General features: G+C 39.1%; 1 protein-coding gene across 2 annotated transcripts in view; it reads right to left on the reverse strand.

Annotated features, from left to right (window-relative positions):
- Positions 1-251: 251 nt before the first annotated feature.
- VEZF1 (vascular endothelial zinc finger 1) overlaps positions 252-19036 on the reverse strand; it is a 29548-nt gene continuing 10763 nt past the window's right edge. Inside the window, exons 2-9 of one of the 2 annotated variants that reach the window (XM_015826586.1) lie at positions 15842-16539; positions 15164-15227; positions 11550-11733; positions 9744-9785; positions 8089-8226; positions 4077-4115; positions 3271-3315; positions 252-2670 (exon numbers count right to left, since the gene is read on the reverse strand). In XM_015826586.1, coding sequence (XP_015682072.1) covers positions 2243-2670; positions 3271-3315; positions 4077-4115; positions 8089-8226; positions 9744-9785; positions 11550-11733; positions 15164-15227; positions 15842-16539 — 1638 coding nt within the window. In that variant the 3' untranslated portion in view covers positions 252-2242. The remainder of the gene's footprint in view (positions 2671-3270; positions 3316-4076; positions 4116-8088; positions 8227-9743; positions 9786-11549; positions 11734-15163; positions 15228-15841; positions 16540-19036) is intronic. The other variant, XM_015826587.1, reaches the window with a different exon arrangement.

Raw genomic sequence — 19036 nt, forward strand, 5'->3', positions numbered from 1 at the left:
GTTATAGCAGAGTCAACGTACATACTTACAAATTGTAGTTCCAAGTCATTTGCATTCCAAGTCATTTTCTCTATGGATTGGGATAGAAAGTATACATATTTAACACAATAATTATGCCCTCCACCGACAAAATATATCCTTAAGATATACTTCAGGAACAGATTTAAAATGTAGGAAGCTTTAAGAGTCAACCAAGAAGCAGGGTAGCCATTTAAAGACTGCAGGGTAATGCACTCAACTCAACTACAAAGTCTCTACATTTCTGTTTATTGAGACAAACTAATTAAAAGGCACAAACATGGGGCGTATGTTTACATGACATTATAACAAACATATACATTAAAAGTGTAGGAATGTGTTCTTTTTGCTACACAGGAAGTTCCTAAGCTTTTATATATACAAAAGTTGTACAATTTGATGTCCTAAGGTACAAAAGTTCATTTATAAAATTATTTTACACTAAATTCTATTATTTTTCCCCATTTTTACTATGTAGTCCAAGCCCCTAGAACCATTTTCACATAATCTGGACATCAGTCTAACCCCAGACGTTTGCCTCAGAAATACGAAATATGTTGCTTTTACACTGACACGATGGGTATAAAACACAAAACAGTAGACTTCCACCCTCTCAGGCTTGCCAGCATCCCATTTAAAACAAAAAAAAATAAATGAAAATATTGATTGGATTGGCATCCTTGCTTTGAGCAAAAGCCTCTCAGTTTTTCCCCTTCCAATTATTTCTTATACTGTCTTGGCTATAGGGTACGTCTTTAAAAACAAAGATTAAAAAAGTGACTGTGACATGATAGCCTAAAAGATTGCTTCCCTAGATTTTCCATCCTACTTTATGTACAGATAAAATAAAGGATGTATTCTTGGGTATTTTAATGGGACTGTTTGGCGGGGGAGGGAGAGGACTTCCCTTCACTGGACAGGTCAGTTAATGGAAAACCTCCACAAATCAATAACTATTTGTTAACACAATTAACTAAAAGTACAAATGATGGTTGTTGCTTCTTCTGCAAATATTTACAAAGTTGAAGAAATCCGCACAACACTTGATTAAAGGGGAAGGGGGGGGGGACAAAAAAGGTAAAAAAATAAAAAAAATGAAACACAAAATAATAAGATGCACTCTCTTGGCTTGTCCTGAAGGGGCATCCTAACTAGTTAGTGGTTAGAATAAAAACTGTATACCATTTTATAATATAAGACAAAAAAAACTTTCAGCGAACACCACCTGCTCCCTTGTCACATCGGCAGGTTCTGCTTGAGAGAGTGAGAGCAGACACGTGTTCTGCCCAGCACTTCCACAGTCTTCAAGCTTAAAGCCATTTTTTCCATGTTTTTCAAAGCTCGCTGTTATGCTCTCCATAATAAAGAGTCCCAGCTGGATTTCGACTAGAGACCGCATTCACGTAGATTTCAAATCCTATTCTACCAGCCATAGCTGTTCTTCGCCAAACATGAAACAGTTCTTTTTCTTTTTCTTTTTAATATGCTGACTATTAAGGTTATATTCCCTTAGGGTAATATGTCACTTACTATTTACATTTCCAAAATACCAGGTCATAATCCCTATTGTTATTTAGAAGTTAGAATGATAAAAGTTACCATATGCTTTGCATATCAGAGTTGGTATCACTTTTCCCATAGGGAATTCTGCCTGAAATCATCATATTCCCAAAAGGTAAAATGCATAAGTATTTAAATGCATTTTTTTAAAAAATAGGACCATGAAATGTATTTACTTTAAAAAACAAAACAAAACGCTACAATACTTTCTCAATCAGAGAGCCACAGAGCTGGCCAGTTAGTGATTCATCTCCACACTGTAGTTGTGGAAATCTCCATATTTGGAGCCTTCTAGTGTTTAGATAAAGAGGGTTTGTTTTTTTTTCCATTTACAATTTCCCCCAGTTACCAATAATGATAACTTTTCAAAATGTTTAGGAACTGGGCTCAGTTCTCATCCGATCTTCAAACATCATTGCCAGTTTAAAGGAAAGAAAAAGAGCCAGAAATAAGTCAACAGCCAGCCAACTGAACAGGGATTTGATTAGGTTGTTTTTCCCTTTAAACTGGAGCATGATTTTTTTTTTTGCGTCAAATGAATTAGCCTGGTTTCATTACTATGAACTTAAAAAAGGAAGGTTAATTGCTCTTAAGGACTTGTTTTCTATTCTTTTTAATACTGCATGAAGTTTTTGCTCTAGATTTTTTTTTTATTTTTTATTTTTTACCAGGGGGGAGAGGTTGGCAATGCCTGGGGAAGGAAAGGCATGCTTTCCACAGGTCTCATGGCTATATTTAAAGGGCCAGCTAATGTCATTGGTGTTGGGAGATTCATTGGCGAGGTTATAGTAACTGGATGTGCGATGTTCACTGGAGCAGTGACTGAAGTTGGTAAATTGACAGGTGTAGTGAGTGTTAACGGAGAAGTCATGGACAAAGGGCTTGTTATGGTAACAGGGTGGCCTAAGCTCATTGGGCTGGAGATGTTAACTGCGCTCGAAACATTGGCTGGGCTTCTCATATTCATTGCAGCAGCCACAGTGACTGGGTTGGTGATCGTCCCGGATGCCACCGAGGAGGTTATGTTGAAGGGAGTAGAGAGAGTCACAGGCGTAGGGGCAGCAGTGGACGTTTGGCACAAGTTGGCAGCTTCTAGAAAACAAGAGAAGAGATGACACCAAAGCTGTTGCTTTACAAACGGACAGAGCAGAGCAGATTCTGAAACACCAACAGAACAGTCCTTAGAATAAAGTTTGATGCAAGCTATTGCAATGCCAGTCAGCCTTCTCTTAGCTACAAACCCCTTTCCCACTGGACATTTTAGACCTTTCCAACTCTAGCCCATTTTGCTGACAGTTTATGCCACAATAGCAAAAACATACAAATCACAATGCAAGGTGCCTCTCAGCAATTAAGGGCTTGCAGACAAGTTAATAAGCCTGGGTCTCACATATTCTGGTAAACTGGCAAACTTTACATTTTTCTTTAATAGCAATGAATACATTATGTGCTTTAAATAGTTTATTTCACTATGCAGTAACAAATATTCTCAGGCAGAATACTCTGAAATGCAATTATTAAAACACTAATTCTACAACCTATAATATCTTCAGTCATGCAATTCATCTGTGTTCAAGACATCTGGCAATTTTTAGTAATAAAAAAGGGGGGGGGATTTGTTCATTAAAGCAGCACAGTATTAGCAGAAAGTCCTCTCAAGAGGAATATTGTAAGTAGAGAGAGTGTACATACCGAATGGTACGTACTCTATAGCCTTCTCAAAGTTGTACTGACATTCTGTGAAGGTTTTAAAAAGTCATTATTAGGGTACACAAAGCTAGTTTTCACTATTACCTGTTTATTTCATTTTTAAAATAAATTTAACCACAACTTGTGGAATCATTCAATCAGTGTAGTATTTTAGTTATTGTAAAAACCCCAGTCAATAAGATGAGTGCATCAAACCCCACCAGTCAGGTAAGCTTTTGCCTCGATTAAGAATGGATCCCCTCTGGAAACAGAAAGAATTTGGCTCATACTGTCACACCAAGGGCACCTCTGCGACTATTCAAACTAGAGACAACTGGAAAGCTATGAAAGTTAGCTATTTTTATATATCAGCACCACCTGCTGGTTATCAATAGAATACTCAGGTTCCCATGGAGTTGGAAAATAACTTCTGGTATTAGGAAAAACCAGCGGCAATTGGGAATCTCAGCTTAAACCAATAGACAGACATAAAGCCATTCATGTCAATTTGGGGCACATCAGATTATATTTACCAGGTGGCAACAACATGGTTTTCATGAGAGGCCTAGGCTGTTGACTCCAGTGCATGTAAGAAAGCAGGACATATTTACAAAGACCAAGAGAATACTGCACAATGCAGGTGGTGCAATGCAAGGGAAGGGAAGGGCCTTTTTGGGTGCTTCTCTTTGTGCCGAGCAATTATTATGTTCAGTATGGAAACTGCAACCTTGTACCCAAAATACTTCAAAGGGGGAGGGCTGAAAGTCCAGCCTTACAATACAAGCTACATGAAATGTATCTGACCCTACCTTGCTTGACTGAAGTTGGCCTCAGAGTCTGTTGACTTTCTGTAATCAAAATTGGGAGGTGGAGGAAAGGTGTTGCAAATTAAGCCATTCAACGATACATAATTCTAGTTTTCCCTTTCCCATAACATCATACAGATAGTATTTGAGCATGTGCACAATTAAAAGGGCCAGGCTCTAAAATTCTGGCAAGGTGTCAGGTGTTTATGTCTAGCATGATTTAAAGGCTATATTCACATGGCCAACTAAATCAAATTAACCCATTTTCTAAATTTGCTTAATAATGAACGAGCAGCTAGCCCAGGGGTAGTCAACCTTGGCTCTTTTATGACTCGTGGACTTCAACTCCCAGAAGTCCTGAACCAACATGGCTGGCTCAGGAATTCTGGGAGTTGAAGTCCACGAGTCATAAAAGAGTCAAGGTTGACTACCCCTGAGCTAGCCAAACAGCCTGGGTTCACAGCACACACATACACGCACAGAACTTTTCAGAATAAACATTAACCAAGCTTAGCAAGTGTACATGCAACCAAGTTCTGAATTGGTTATGCATGCTATGAGCCTGATTATATGAGAAGACCAAGACCATAGTTCTTTCAAGCCTGACCTGCAGTGCCTCTCCAATGGTTGTTCCAAAATCGAAATTATTTTTTGATCTCACGATGCTAAAGCAGGCTTTATTTTTCACTATCTACTACCTACTGCATGGGGAAAATTTAAATGTCCTGATCATCATGTTCCTTAGAATACTGAGCATATACAATGATACTCTATATGGTAACTCAAAAGTATGACCCAAAAATTCATTTCACATTACTGTACATGAGGAGAAAAAGTCGTGCTGAAGGAACTTCTGGATTTTTATCTGAAAGCAAGAGGGAAAGCAACAACAGTAACATATACGAGCTTCAAGAGGCCAGATGTCTGCTTTCTAGGCTAGGAAGCCAGAGCAAGGACAGCAATTCGTTTTACTGCTTGGGTTTCAAGCAGTTCGTGCTGCAACTGGGGTCTCTGCCTTAGCCATTCAGTTCTACTTTTAGAGGTAACACAATTGTTGCATCTTGCTGTACAGCTATGTGGTGTAGCTATCAGGTTGCTGGACTAGGGCGGGGGTAGGCAACCTTGGCTCTTTTTATGACTCGTGGACTTCAACTCCCAGAATTCCCGAGCCAGCCATGCTGAGGAGAAAGGGAGAGGTTTCCATGCTGGCTCAGGAATTCTGGGAGTTGAAGTCCACGAGTCATAAAAGAGCCAAGGTTGCCTAGCCCTGGACTAGGGCCTTGTCCAAGGCACTCACAACTATGTTAGCTCACTAGGTGACTTTCTACCAGCTCTTTATCTCTCAGTCTGATATACCCCACAGGTTGGTGGTTGGAGGATGGAGTGCTGTATTTGCTGTCCTGATCTCCTGGAGAAAAGGTGCAATGTCAATTCAACAGGTAGGACTGCTGAGTTTTCCACGCAAGAGACTCAGAATCCACCAAAATTAGTGACGCCCCCTTCTGCTTTGCAACTGCCCTCCTGCTCTATTCATGCACCCTCCCTTAGGATTCCTTCAGTGATTACCTGTCTCTCCTTTTCAGAAATTACACAAATGCTTATTCTGCAATTACATAAAAAGATCATTTCTCATGCAGAGCTGGGTTTAGATCTATCTTGAGGAATGATCGCTGCCAATCATCTGCAGGATCCCAGGCTCTCTTCTACCACCACCACTTTTCTCCTAAAAAAGGAATGTTTGTAGCTCAGGGTTGAACTGTGGGGTCCTTGGTGCTTTCTGAGCTCAGTTAAGAGTCCAACACTGATGACGTTACCTAGTTTAGTAATTAAACATCTGCAAGAAAGATGTCTATGGAGATTCTCAGTCATTCAGGTCATGGTTATCCCAAAGGTACCTTTTCAAGAGGCAACTGGACTTACTTTTTCTTTGAGGACCTTTTGCTTCTCATCCAAAAAGCTTCTTCAGCCCTGACTCTGTTCCATTCCCCACCATTCAATCAGAGCTGAAGAAGCTTCTTGGATGAGAAGAGAAGCGTCTTCAAAGAAAACAAGAAAGTCCAGTTGCCTCTTGAAAATGCACCTTTGGGTCTGCAAGAAAGCAACCAAGCTCAGAGAGCACCAAGGACCCCACATTTCCCCCACCCCCTTTTTAAGTTGAAGATATGCTCTGCTCCTTGGGGAGCTTAGTATTCTGTAGGTCAGCTCTACCTCATGCTCTAATAACATCTCCCTGAAAACGGCTGTTCTGTGCATGCAGAGTTCTATATAAAACAGGCACCAAGCTGCTAAAACTCATCACAGGCATCAGCAATAGGATGAAAACACACACTTAGAGGAATTAAGATTTATAGCTAATGAATGGAAACTCTTGCAATTCAGCCTGGTGCATCATATATATTTAAGCAAACTGGATTTGAACTGTAAAAACGCAGGACACAGAGCTCAACAGATGGCTGTGGTCCAGCTACATTCTCAGTTTAAAGGTGCAGCAAAAATAAGCCATAAGGTAAGAGCAAGATTGTATGTCTGTGGATGCTCTAAAGATTGCCACACGGATGGAATTCATTCGCTGATGCTGGATTCAGCATACTAAGGAATCTCAACATTTTTACAAAGCATTCTGGGAAGACTAAGCAAGGAATATAAAATCTATTCATAAAAAGTTTCTCATTGTAGGCTTTTTCGAAACTCTAAATTTCAAGGGATGGAGCTACTTGTGCAGGGAAGAAAAACCAGATGGTTCATTCTGAATTCCTATTTCCTCATCATATTTAACACAAACGTGTTGAGCTCAGTAATATCCTTCTATACAGCTCCTAAAGCGGTATAGTTTATTAAGACTGGTAAAACAGTAAGTCCATCGACTTGTAAAAAAATAAAAAATAAAAACAAGGCACCAAATTCAAAGGGTGGAAAATGCTCCAAATCTCTATTTTGCATGGTAGGCATTGGGTACATACAACTACACTTGCTTTGCGATTCTTTGCAATGAAAAGTGGTATAAATAGATTGAACACAATACAATAAAGATAACTGCTATTTTAAGCACTGAATTAGATGCCTTGGTAAAAATGGCTATAGTAACAAAAACTGCTTATTTATTTTATGTAAGCCATCAAAACACATATTAACTCTTTCCCTTTCCTTGATAAGAGAGAGAACAAACAAACATACACATACACAATTCCATATGAAATTATAGTTCTTTCACATTCTAATTGCTATTGAATATCTTCCTGTCTTACTAGTTTATACACAATTAAAAGTGAATGGGCCATAAAAAGACAACAAAATGTCACCAAAAGAAGTCACTATGATGAAGGAGAACCATAGCATATTGTATTTGTAAAAATAAACAATAAGAATAAATATTTAAAGCAACTTTATAAAACTGGAAGATAGGATGCAACGCCAATAACATTGGCATCAAGGTCAAGAATCATGGAGGTTGGATGTTTTCTACCCAATTTAAGTGTTTTAGAAAAACTGGATTTTTCCACCTTATGAAGAATTATAAACCAATTTAAGTTTTCAGGCTTCCTCCAAGTTGTAGAGAATTTCCTCTACGGAAGTCTGGAAACCAATGTGGTAAAGTGGCCCTATCTGTATCAGACTGAAGCACCAACGAGCAACTTAAAATGACAGCTAGGGTTTTGAGTATCTGTTATGCACAAAACAATCAATTAAGTAACAGAAAACTCAGATCCTCTCAGAAATCATGCCCCCAACTTGAAAATAGGGCAAGAGATCAAAATTTTGACATAAACAACCAATAGGCAACCTGGTAAGCCACAAGTCTCCTAGCCTGGCTTTGATAAAGCAACTGCTTGACATAATCAAGAAGTAAGAATCTATGACAAGCAGACCCATCCCCATAATCACCTGAGATTATCAAGTAGCTCTTACTCCTGCATATTTTCAGAGCGTGAATTTACTCCATGTTTCCTGCCCACTATACCAGTCACTTATACATGTGCACGATTAACTCCAACAATCTGCTGCCATCAATTTTTACCTTTCTTTCTTGCTTTAACTGCTTCTTCCCATAGTCTCAAAGTCTCAACTTGTTTTCCAGGCCAGTTTGTGACATGTTGTTGCTGCGATTGCTGCTGCTGCTGCTGCTTCTGGTTGTTGCTCTCTTCATTCATACAAGCTATTCCAGTCACATTATTTTTTTTAAGAAAGATGCAAAAATACACATGGGCACAAATTAGAATTTTCTCAATTAGAAGGAAACACGTGAAGTTAAAAAACACATTTTACAGACTCTGAACACCGTATTACTATTTCCTTATTTTTTTTCCCATAACAAACAAAAAACAAGTGATTTTGTTACTTTGATACAGGGGTGTCAAACTCGCAACGTCACCTGACGTGTTGCGACGTATCGTGACTTTTTTGCCATTGCCGGCAATGGCAAAACCGGCCTGATACGTTGCGCAACGTCACGCAACGTCGCGAGTTTGACATGCCTGTTTTAGATGCTTGTTTGTCACCATAATGAAATTGTTAAGATACAATCCCTACTAAAGTTTCAACCAAATCTACAAAGTTTAGAATCTGTCATGACTGAAAAATCTGATAATTAAATGGAGCTACAGAAATGGAATAATGAATAATGAATATCTTATTCATCTCAAGCTATAAAAGGAGCTGTTTTAAATATTCTAGTATTGTTGTGTATGTTGAGAGAAAGTTTTAATATCTTTGCCTCTTATCTAAATTGTACAATTTTTAAGGCAGAGTGATTTTGCCATCTGCTGAGACACATCCTAGTTTCAGCCACATCAGACCAACTGCATTTTAAGCACATTTAAGAAGAGAAGGGAAACTCTTCTTAAATGTCTAAATCATGAAATCTACTGGTGTTCCTTGACAAATGTAGCTTAACCCTTTCTACTCACGAAGAGTTTTAAGATGACTTCTATTAGAAGGGAGACATAGGCAGTCCTTGACTTAAGACCACAACTGGGACCAGAATGTCCATGGTTAAGCAAAGTAGTTGTTAAGACATGCCCAATTTTATTATCTTTTTTTGCCATAGCTGTTAAACAATCACTGCAGTTGTTAAGTGAGTCATGTGGTTATTAATCAAATCCAGCTTTCCCCACTGTCTTTGTCGGAAGCCAGTTGGGAAGGTCACAAATGGTGATCATGTGACCCAACTGTGGTAAGTACATGCCAATTGCCAAGTGCTGGAATTTAAATCAGGTGACTGTAGGGTTGGTGTGGTGGTCGTAAATATGAGGACTGGTTGTAAGTAAGTTTTTTCAGTGGCACTGTAATTTTGAATGGTTGCTAAATGAACAGTTGTAAGTTGAGGACTACCAGTAACGGCTTGCCTTCATTCAATCGTATAATGGAACTACAAAATTTCTATAATATGGATTTGCCAAAATGAAGCACATAGCCCTAAGACAAATAGAGTGTGTGCACAGAGGACAAGAGTGTGTAGTTGTTTCTTCCTTAGTGATCACTGTTGTTGCTACAACAAATAAATGAGAAGTAATAAGAAGTTTCCACTGTAACGGCTAATACAATATTTAATATCATTCAACAGAAAATGGAGTGCAAACAATCTTTAAAGTAAATTACAAGTTATCAATCTTGCAACAAGCATTTTTTCATCAGCATACTAAAACATATCAAATTTAAACCATGGCTACTCACAAGCAGGAAGATGTAGATTTTCTTGCTTGAAAAACCCAAATTCTGCAATGTAAATGAAACAGTTCTGTATAATTTATTGTACTGAGTTTGAGTAATAGATAACTTATATTTTAGATATGGAGAGCCTGAATGAAATCCCTGTCAAGCCATGAAACTCATCAAATTGATTTAGTCTAACTTACCTTCCCTGGATTGTTGCAGGAACAAAAGATATTCTGAATAAACCAAGATCTGAAAAACTTAGATAGGAATGGCACACAAATTTTTGAAACATTACATAGATTCCCATGATTTAATATTTAAACACAGTCACATTTTTCTTTAGCATAAATTTATATTATTTCATCTATGATTGGGCAACCATGGAAATAGGGACCGGAGAAAATTATGAGCCAAAAAAAATCCATTTACACAGATGCTTTTATCAAAGGTGATCTGTATAAGCACAAGAAGGGGATGACACAGTTGGCAGACAAGTCTTGTACACAAGACTTAGGCAACAGATGGCAGATGTCTATAACTGGAAAAAAGCTAACACACAAAAAAGAATATTCTATTGTAGAATTCCTGTGCCATACTTGTAATTGCAAAACTGCTAAAAAAAACCATGTTCCTTTAGGTACACAGACTATTGTACTGCCTCATCTCTTTACTGTCTCATTCTATTGCATTCAGCAGCCAGAACTCATTGTAATAGAGAAAAAACTAACCTTCATAGAATTCCTGCCTATACATTAAGCAAAGTCATTACACAACCTGGTAACACAACCTAGTTAACTGTTTACAAACACAGGCTAGAGTTCTGCAAATTTTGAGTGTAACCCTAATCTACTCTTAGAGGAATCCATGGTAAATGCATCCATAGATTTTCCTATTTTGTTTGCCACCACTGGTGAGCTTGCTATTTTGTTTGCTTATACAGGTAGTTCTCAACTTATGACCACAGTTGGGATGGGAATTTTGGTTGTTAATTGATGTGGTCATTAAGCAAGTCATTGCATGACTGGACCCGAATTTACAACCATGTGGTCATTCAGCAAATCATGTGGTCCTTAAACAAATCTGGCTTTTCTGATTGATTTTTTTTTGTCAGAAGCCATATGGAAAGCTTGCAAATTGTGATCACTGCAACCATCATAAATGTGAACCAGTTGCCAAGCACCCAAATGGTATTCACGTGACTGAGGGAGAGGTGCAAAGTCATAACACTTTTTTCTATGGTTATTGTAACTTCAAATCATTATTAAATAAATGGTTGTAAGTCAAGGACTACCTGTACTATGATCACATTTGGGCTTCTAGTTTAGGGATGGAAGGAAATGGAAGGCTTCAGAGAGGAACCAAAGTGAATTATTGGGCTGACTAGTAATCTCCAGATCTTCACCGACTGAACTCTTTACAAATTTCCTGCTGTTTGACATGACTTGGCATTTTTTGCTGAAACAGCTGAAGATTTTGCCTTCAGTAATTTTCCAAGTAATTGTTTAGTCACCAGTCCTAGCATGCCAAAAACACAGAGGCAGCAAGACTACTGAAATCAATCCTTACCCAGATTTCAAAGTCTTTGGAGAGACACTGCAGTCAAAGTTTTAAACCCGGCAGTTTTCAGACTGTTTCTTCTAACAGGAAAAAAAAAGTTTCCAAAAACCTCTCCCATCGACATAAATTCCCATTTTCACAGATCTAATCTATAAGATACCAATCCCATCTTATATGATCTAAATCATCAAGTTTTTTCTCTCTCAACAATTGTATGCACTACTTTGGTGGGAAAAATAAAGTCTTTTTTAAAAGGTATCCACTTACTTTTATTGATGCCTTGTTTACAGGTATTACAATTGATGCTTTGGCTCTGCCCATGGGTCTTTAAGTGGCTGGTAATATATGCTGCACTCAGAAGTTTACCACAGATATTACATGACACTTTTCCTTCGTGGCGCACCATGTGAGTCCGCAGCCTGTCTTTGGTAGCAAAGGCAGCTGTGCAGGTCTACACAGAAAGAAAAAGGTCTAAAGCAGAATACTCATTTACTGAACACTATAACTTTAATAGTTAACTGATAAATACCTTGAATTCCCCACAAGAAATCTCTGCAGAGAAATTTTATGTGATTTTGTTCAAAATTCTCCATCCTATGCACCCCAAAAAGTACATGAATATGACATAATTAAACAAGTAGGTATATTGCTCCCACTATAATAATGCCTCTCACTGCATACAACTTTTACAAACAATAAACTAGTAAACCTAAATTTGGACTGTAGTAGTACACAGGAAAGATATTTTACATAAGTATAGAGGGCCAGGAAGAATCATGATTAAGTGCTCTTAGCAGAACAAAGTTTTCTATCTGGAAGTACTGGTCTATAACATTTCATGAAGCTAACTGAATTAAAATAAATGCAAAAATGCTTTAACTCTCATACTGCAAATAATAATTATTATAAATTGATGTATCACATAACTCCCAGCAACTCTGGGTGATTTACAAATTGTTAAAAACATTTAAAAATAATTAACAGTACAAGAAACAAAAAACAAAGATGGCAGAGAAAACAAATCCAGATGGGAACAAGGGAGTGGGAGAAAAGGGACGTCCAACTGTCCTTACCTAAGGCCCAGATGAAGAGCCATTAGCAATACTATTTAAACTATTTTGACTACCTTCAATGCACATATAGCCAGATAAAGTTAAATTGACCATACTAAGACACAGCAGTATATTTCTAGATGTTGGGATTAAATAAATTATGTGTAAGAGCTGAATATTACTCAAGGATAAAGATAACCTTCATTCCTTAAAGCAAAGACAGCTACACTAATCAGGTTGACACAGTGTTTTTATATATCCTAGCAGATCAAGGTAATCTCCCATAACAATCTCCTGATAATGCCCATGGACATGATTTTTTTTCCCATTATTCAGTTACATTTAAAAAAAGCCAAAAACAGATTGAAAAGTATGAATCATACTTTCTTTCAAATCAAATCATTTAATGGCCAAAATGAGTCAAATCATTTAATGGCCATAATGAGTCATCAGGAACCAGCTTAGAAACACAATGATAAAGCTGAACAGAGAAATTTAAAAACAAAATAAACTTTGCACATTATTAGCCCACATTAAAAAATACTAGCCTGCCTAAACAAATGCAATCTGACATTAGAGGCAAAGGGACAAGCCGAACAAAGGGAAAATAACAAACCGACAAAGATGGGCAATCTTTTGGTAACCAGAAAACACTTTATTTTTTAAAAGAGAAGCCACAGTGGATCAGGTGGTAAAATAAGATGGGTAGAAAGGCCCTGGATTTATCCTGTTCCCAGGCTTAGGCATTTGCTTTTTAAACTCAATGTTAGATTATTTTAAAGCTCACACTACACTCCTTTTGTGCATTTTTGCCTTCAAAATTGCTGGAAAGTGCACTAGCCCTCAGGCATTGAAGGGGAAACTTTTAAGGGCCACTGGTTGCCCACCCCTGCTGTACAGTCATCTGAAAACAATTCTGGCCTCCAGTCAATAGTTATGAACTCTTCTTTAGGTCCTAATAAGACTCCATAACTAAAACAGTTTGTCACTATTAAGTCCAGAATTGTTTGGCTTGATGCAAAAGCTCCTGAAAGTATTTGGTAGCAGCCACAGTATGGTATTTGAAATGAAACTTCATCGAAAGACTTTGTATTTTTCTGAAACTTCTGCTACTGTCATTATCTTCATTTGTATTATATGTGGGTTTACATATCTTTGGGGGGGGGTTGTTTTTAACTGGAGGCAATGTTTCTGACTGTTAGTTGTTCAGAAGCTTTGGGAATGGGTGGCCTATTCGAAAGTTAAATAAAAATAAAACCCTGTTTCAAGTTTTCAGTGGAACATGCATGGGTTTTGAAACAGTTCGAAACATAGAACGTCTTCCACGACACATCCCTATATGCCACCAGCTTTTCTCATCGCGAGCTATAAAGAGAAATTGTGTCCATCCTCTTTTGTGTGAAGCTCTGAGGCCCTTCTCCTGGGACCCCACTGGATGAAGTGTAGCAGTGGCTGCAAGGAAGGCGGTATTCCTCAATGTGGCACAGGCCTACTGTGTACCCACAGAGTTCTGTTTCTACATGAAGACTTTATTCTTTACTTAGTTATTTTAGATGTCATTACTATAGCTCATTATTCACAAATACTCTATATACTGTAATGCAACAACAGCAGATTTTAGATACTCGTTAGTGTTGCATTTTACTTTATTTGTGTATTAATCATTCTTGTGCTTCAGCTTTCCCCAATCTGGTGCCTTTCAAAATGTGCTGATAAGACAACTCCCATTATTATAACCACAATATATGCGTGCTGGATAGGATAAAAATAGTCCTGACATTATCACCTAGATTTTGTATTTCCAAGAATAGGGAGTAATCAATTCCCTGCATATTTCTTTTTCTTGATGCACAGAATCATAGGCCTTGGAGGTCTTCTAGTAGTTCAACCCCTTGCTCAAGGCAGGAGACCTTATACCAGGGGTAGGCAACCTTGGCTCTTTTATGACTCATGGACTTCAACTCCCAGAATTCCTGAGCCAGCTATGCTGGCTCAGGAATTCTGGGAGTTGAAGTCCATGAGTCATAAAAGAGCCAAGGTTGCCTACCCCTGCCTTATACCATCCCAGACAAACGGATGTCCAATCTCTTCTTGAAAACTTCCAGGATGGAGCACCAATAATTCTGGGAGGATGTGGGCCTGATGTAACCCAATTTGCAAACTTTGGAGGTTCTTTCAATCCATTTTGGAATGGAATCTACCACACTTACCATCATTCTTTTGGGGGGGGGGTTGTTGGGATTTTAATAACTTACTAATGAAGAGTTTTTTTGAAAACTCTAAAGCTTGCAATTATTTTGTAAAGCTTCAGTTGGCCTAGTAAGTATCAGTCCAAGTTAGTTTTTTCTCATGACTAATTTTTGCTCAGGTGTGACTTCCTCTGCTCCCATAGCTTTTTCAACTTATTCCCAAGTAACTCTTTCTGATTCTTACTTAATCATGTTCATGGGGATATTGCCCAGGCTGAGACCTTTATTAACTTCTAATGTATTTTTCAAAGGATAGTCTTCTGAACCAAGCTCATCTACTGTAATTTCCTTATCAGCAGAAGCATTTGACACCATTGTTCTTTCAGGACTTTTATTGGCTTTCCACAGTTGCCTACGATTCTGGTATTTCCTGCTGGTGTCTGTCCATATTAACCAGGTCCAACCTCTTTACCTTTTAGAGTTTAGATATGTGCTGTCCAAAGGTCTTAATGGGGGTTAATTTTAATACTTGGCTCTGAACCTTCCATTTCGTTTAATGATGTCTAACTTCAGATTCTACTAGAGTCCACTTGAGTGTCTTAATAAGCTAAGCACTACAGATCAATAAAAAAATTCTTACTTGGCATTTGAAGGGTCTCTCTGTGGAGTGAACATGTTTGACGTGACAACTTAAGTGATCAGGTCTGTGGAAAAAGAAGACAAGTAAAGGCACAAGAAAACAAATGGTTACACAAACACAGAATTAATCAATTATTCAATCCAACATCCTTCACAAGAGGAATTTCCTAGATACACAAACCTATGATCTCAATTTTTCTGAGAAAATCTTCATATCACAAAGCCTCAGGTACACAAGTGAGTTTCCTGTAATTATTGTATATCTCCCCAGAAAAAATCTAAATTGGTAAAAATTATCTTAAGGTCTATTAGCCACTTAAAATGGGAGATTATCCAAGCAAGATGGAGGCTGTGTGATTCCACAATACTGCTAAATTAATGCCCTACATAGTAATACTTACAAAAGGTGCTAACAAAAATGCCTATGCCTTCACTACAGGCCAAAGGCTGGCTAATTAATTCTGGATTTTAAACAAGCAGTTATCTCCCACCATTAGCAAAGGCTGACTGCAGATTTAAATTCAGAGATACTTCTCCGGGTGTCCCTCTTCCCCACCTCCATCTCCATCCCATCCCTGCTTCTGACTTTCCTATCCCAATTCCTCCCATCCTCCCACCCACCGCGAACGCAGAATGAAAATCCAATACTTGAGCTCGCCTGGGATTTTCTACATGGTACCTCGAAAAGCCTTTTCCACAAACACCACAGGTGTAAGGTTTGGTGATGCCACCCTCATGAGACCTCACGTGATAGGTCATGCGGTCCTTCCTTTTGAAGCGCTGATTGCAAATGGGGCACTCAAAAGGCTTCTCATCCGAGTGGGACAGCTTGTGTCTGTTTAGGTGATAGACATCCCGGAATGCCTTGCCGCACATCTCACAGGCATGGTTCTTTTTGACGGGCTTGCTGGGCTTCTTCACAGTCTGTGTCCCTGGCATGGCTGTGGCCCCGGCGCTACTGCTCGGGTTGGTAGCAGAGGAAGACGTCGTGACTGTTGACAAGATGCCTGCAATGGTGGAAACCAGCGATGTCCGGCTGTTGTCCCCCGCAATGGTGGAGATTAGGGGCACCATTGTAGCAGGGGCTTTCTTTGGCCGTGACACCAGCTTTATCCCAGTGTGGCAGGATTCGTGGCGCCGCAAATGGTAGCTGTCCCTGAAGGCCTTGCTGCAGTACGTACACACAAAGGAGGTTTTCGGCTTCTCCTTTTTAATCCCAACAATGGCATCTTTTAGTGTTTCAGGTGGGGGTTGAGGTTTCTGTGTTATCGGCAAGGGTAAAATGGGCTTCTGGTCGGGAGGTTCGACAGCTGAGCTCAGGAGAGGCAGCAAACTATTTTGTGCGGCTTGCTGCTGGTGATGCGATGCTTCGTGTGCCTGAAACCAAACATGCACACTTTCAGAAGTGCGGGATGCAACGTGCCGTTGGTCAGCAAAAAAAACCCCACACAACTTAGCAATCTACTAATGGAGAGTCAACACATAACTCTGACTTTAAAAAGAAACTGAAGGCACTGAACTGCTAAAATTCTTGATGTCAACGCTGCAAATACTGTATATTCTTGCTTTGACAATATGCAGAACTGTCTGGTATTTTTATAGTTAAATCAGGCAACAGTGAAAGGGGAGGAGAATAAGGAAAGCCCCGAAAAAGAAACAGGAAGTAAATCACATCTTCCAAGTTAATTGGAAGATGTGAACCATGACCCCAAAATAGGGGAGGGAAAAATGTCTGGAATGTAATGCAAAGGAAAAGAATCTCAGATCTAAGCATTTCCACCATGCCGTACTGACATCTCTGTAACCTTAATAAATGCTTTTAGGATAAAAATATGCCTGAAAGTCCTTTTAAGTGTTTTGTTAATCAGACACATGACACTTACATTCAAATGTTTACCATACAAATTACACCTTTGTTTTTAAAACAGTTTCTAACTAGAAACCAAAAATGGTGAGAGTACACTTTTGGAGATATTAGCGCGCCACTCACTCCATCCATCCACCCATCCATCATCTACCCCATCACAATCAAACAATTTTCAGTAGCCTTCAGGCTACATAAACCAAAGTTAAAATATTCATGGTGAGGTTAAATGCAATCAAAATAATGATAGCAATAAGATCAGAAACAAAATATAACACAAAAAGCAAGTAGGGCTTCTGAAACAACTCGATTTTTAAGTTTCCAGAAAGCCAATGAGATAGATGGCCTGCCTGTCCTCCCCTGGGATGTTGTTCCAAAGCTCCAGTGTTGCCACAGAAAAGCAGTGTCACTAATCTCAACTCCACCAATCTCTTGGAAAGGTAGGATTACAAAATGTTTCTTCCCAGTTTTCTCTTTGGAGCTGAAGTAATCAGGTGCTGAGTCATAAAGGCTTTACAGAACAATATCAGCACCTTGAATTGTACCTAGAAAACTATTCAGTAGCCAATGCAGGACCCACAAAATCACTGCTAATAGTAGTGAGCACCAGTAAACATGAGGACTGCTCCATTCTGGGCTAGCAGCACTTTCCAAGTACTCTTTAAAGACGGCCTCATGAAAAGTGCATTGTAATAGTCAAGATGGGTAGTGATGAAAGTGTGAACTGTTGTGGCCAGGTCCTCTTGCCCAGTTGGCGCACCAGCTGAACCTAGATATAGGCTTCTCTGGCAACAACTCCACTTGATGAATCAGAAACCATAAGTCCAGAAGGACCCCTGAATTGCAGCAAGAGAGAACCCCAATGGATAAACAAACCTATCTTACCCACATTCAGCTTCAACCTTTCCTAACTTCCAGGCACCATCACGACAGCATCTGCCTTATAGCTTAGGACAGGGGTAGGCAACCTTGGCTCTTTTATGACTCGTGGACTTCAACTCCCAGAATTCCTGAGCCAGCATGGCTCAGCTTGGAAACCTCTCCCTTTCTCCTCAGCATGGCTGGCTCAGGAATTCTGGGAGTTGAAGTCCACGAGTCATAAAAGAGCCAAGGTTGCCTACCCCTGGCTTAGGATAACAACATACTGTTGAGTATCACAAGTATACTGATGTTATCATACCTTGAATTGCCAGATGATTTCACCCAGTAGCTTCTTGTTAAAAAGCAAGGAGTAGAGAACTGATTCCTGCAGCATCCCCAAAATTAGGACCACTCAGCTGACCTCTCATCCCTTTCTTTCACATACTGAAACCACCCACTAAGGAGAGAATGGAACCAATGCAAGACAATGAATCTATTTCCCTATCCCCCTGTCCTTCAACTCCCAGAATTCCACAGCCAGCATTGCTGGCTGTGGAATTCTGGGAGTTGAAGTCCACATGCCTTAAAATTGTCAAGGTTGAGAAACACTGCTGTAAGACACTAGAGCTGGCTGTGTCAAAAGCCACAGAAAGAACTAGCAGGATCATGAAGGACACATTTCCTCCTTCCAGACCCCAACTTATCGAAAATAAATAAAAACAGCACTCAGCAGAATCACCAAGCAACTCTTTAAATGCCACATTTTACCAGAGCCACATCTTCTGAAAACCCTGTAAATATCTTCAAGCTCAGCTAATGTGCTTTCAGATTTATTTCAAATTATGAATACCTTTGTGTGAGTTACAGGATCAAACAAAATTATGAACAAATGAAACTTGTTCTAATATACACAACATTTAGCACAGACAGCCAACAGTTTGTGCACACCCTTTTATAAAATTATTTCCCTTGGGAAGTCTAGCAGAATCCAACCCAAAGGGGCCTTTTCAGGAGGCAACTGGACTTCTTTGTTTTTCTTTGAAAACCAAGAAGCTTCTTCAGCTCTGACTGGATGGTGGGGAATGGAAGGATTTATATTCCTTGCAGACAGCTGGTCATTTGCCTTCTTTTAGAGCAGTGATGGCAAAC

Source organism: Protobothrops mucrosquamatus, unplaced genomic scaffold (assembly GCF_001527695.2).
Source record: "Protobothrops mucrosquamatus isolate PMUCROS unplaced genomic scaffold, P.Mucros_1.0 scaffold3195, whole genome shotgun sequence".
Taxonomy (NCBI): Eukaryota; Metazoa; Chordata; class Lepidosauria; order Squamata; family Viperidae; genus Protobothrops; species Protobothrops mucrosquamatus.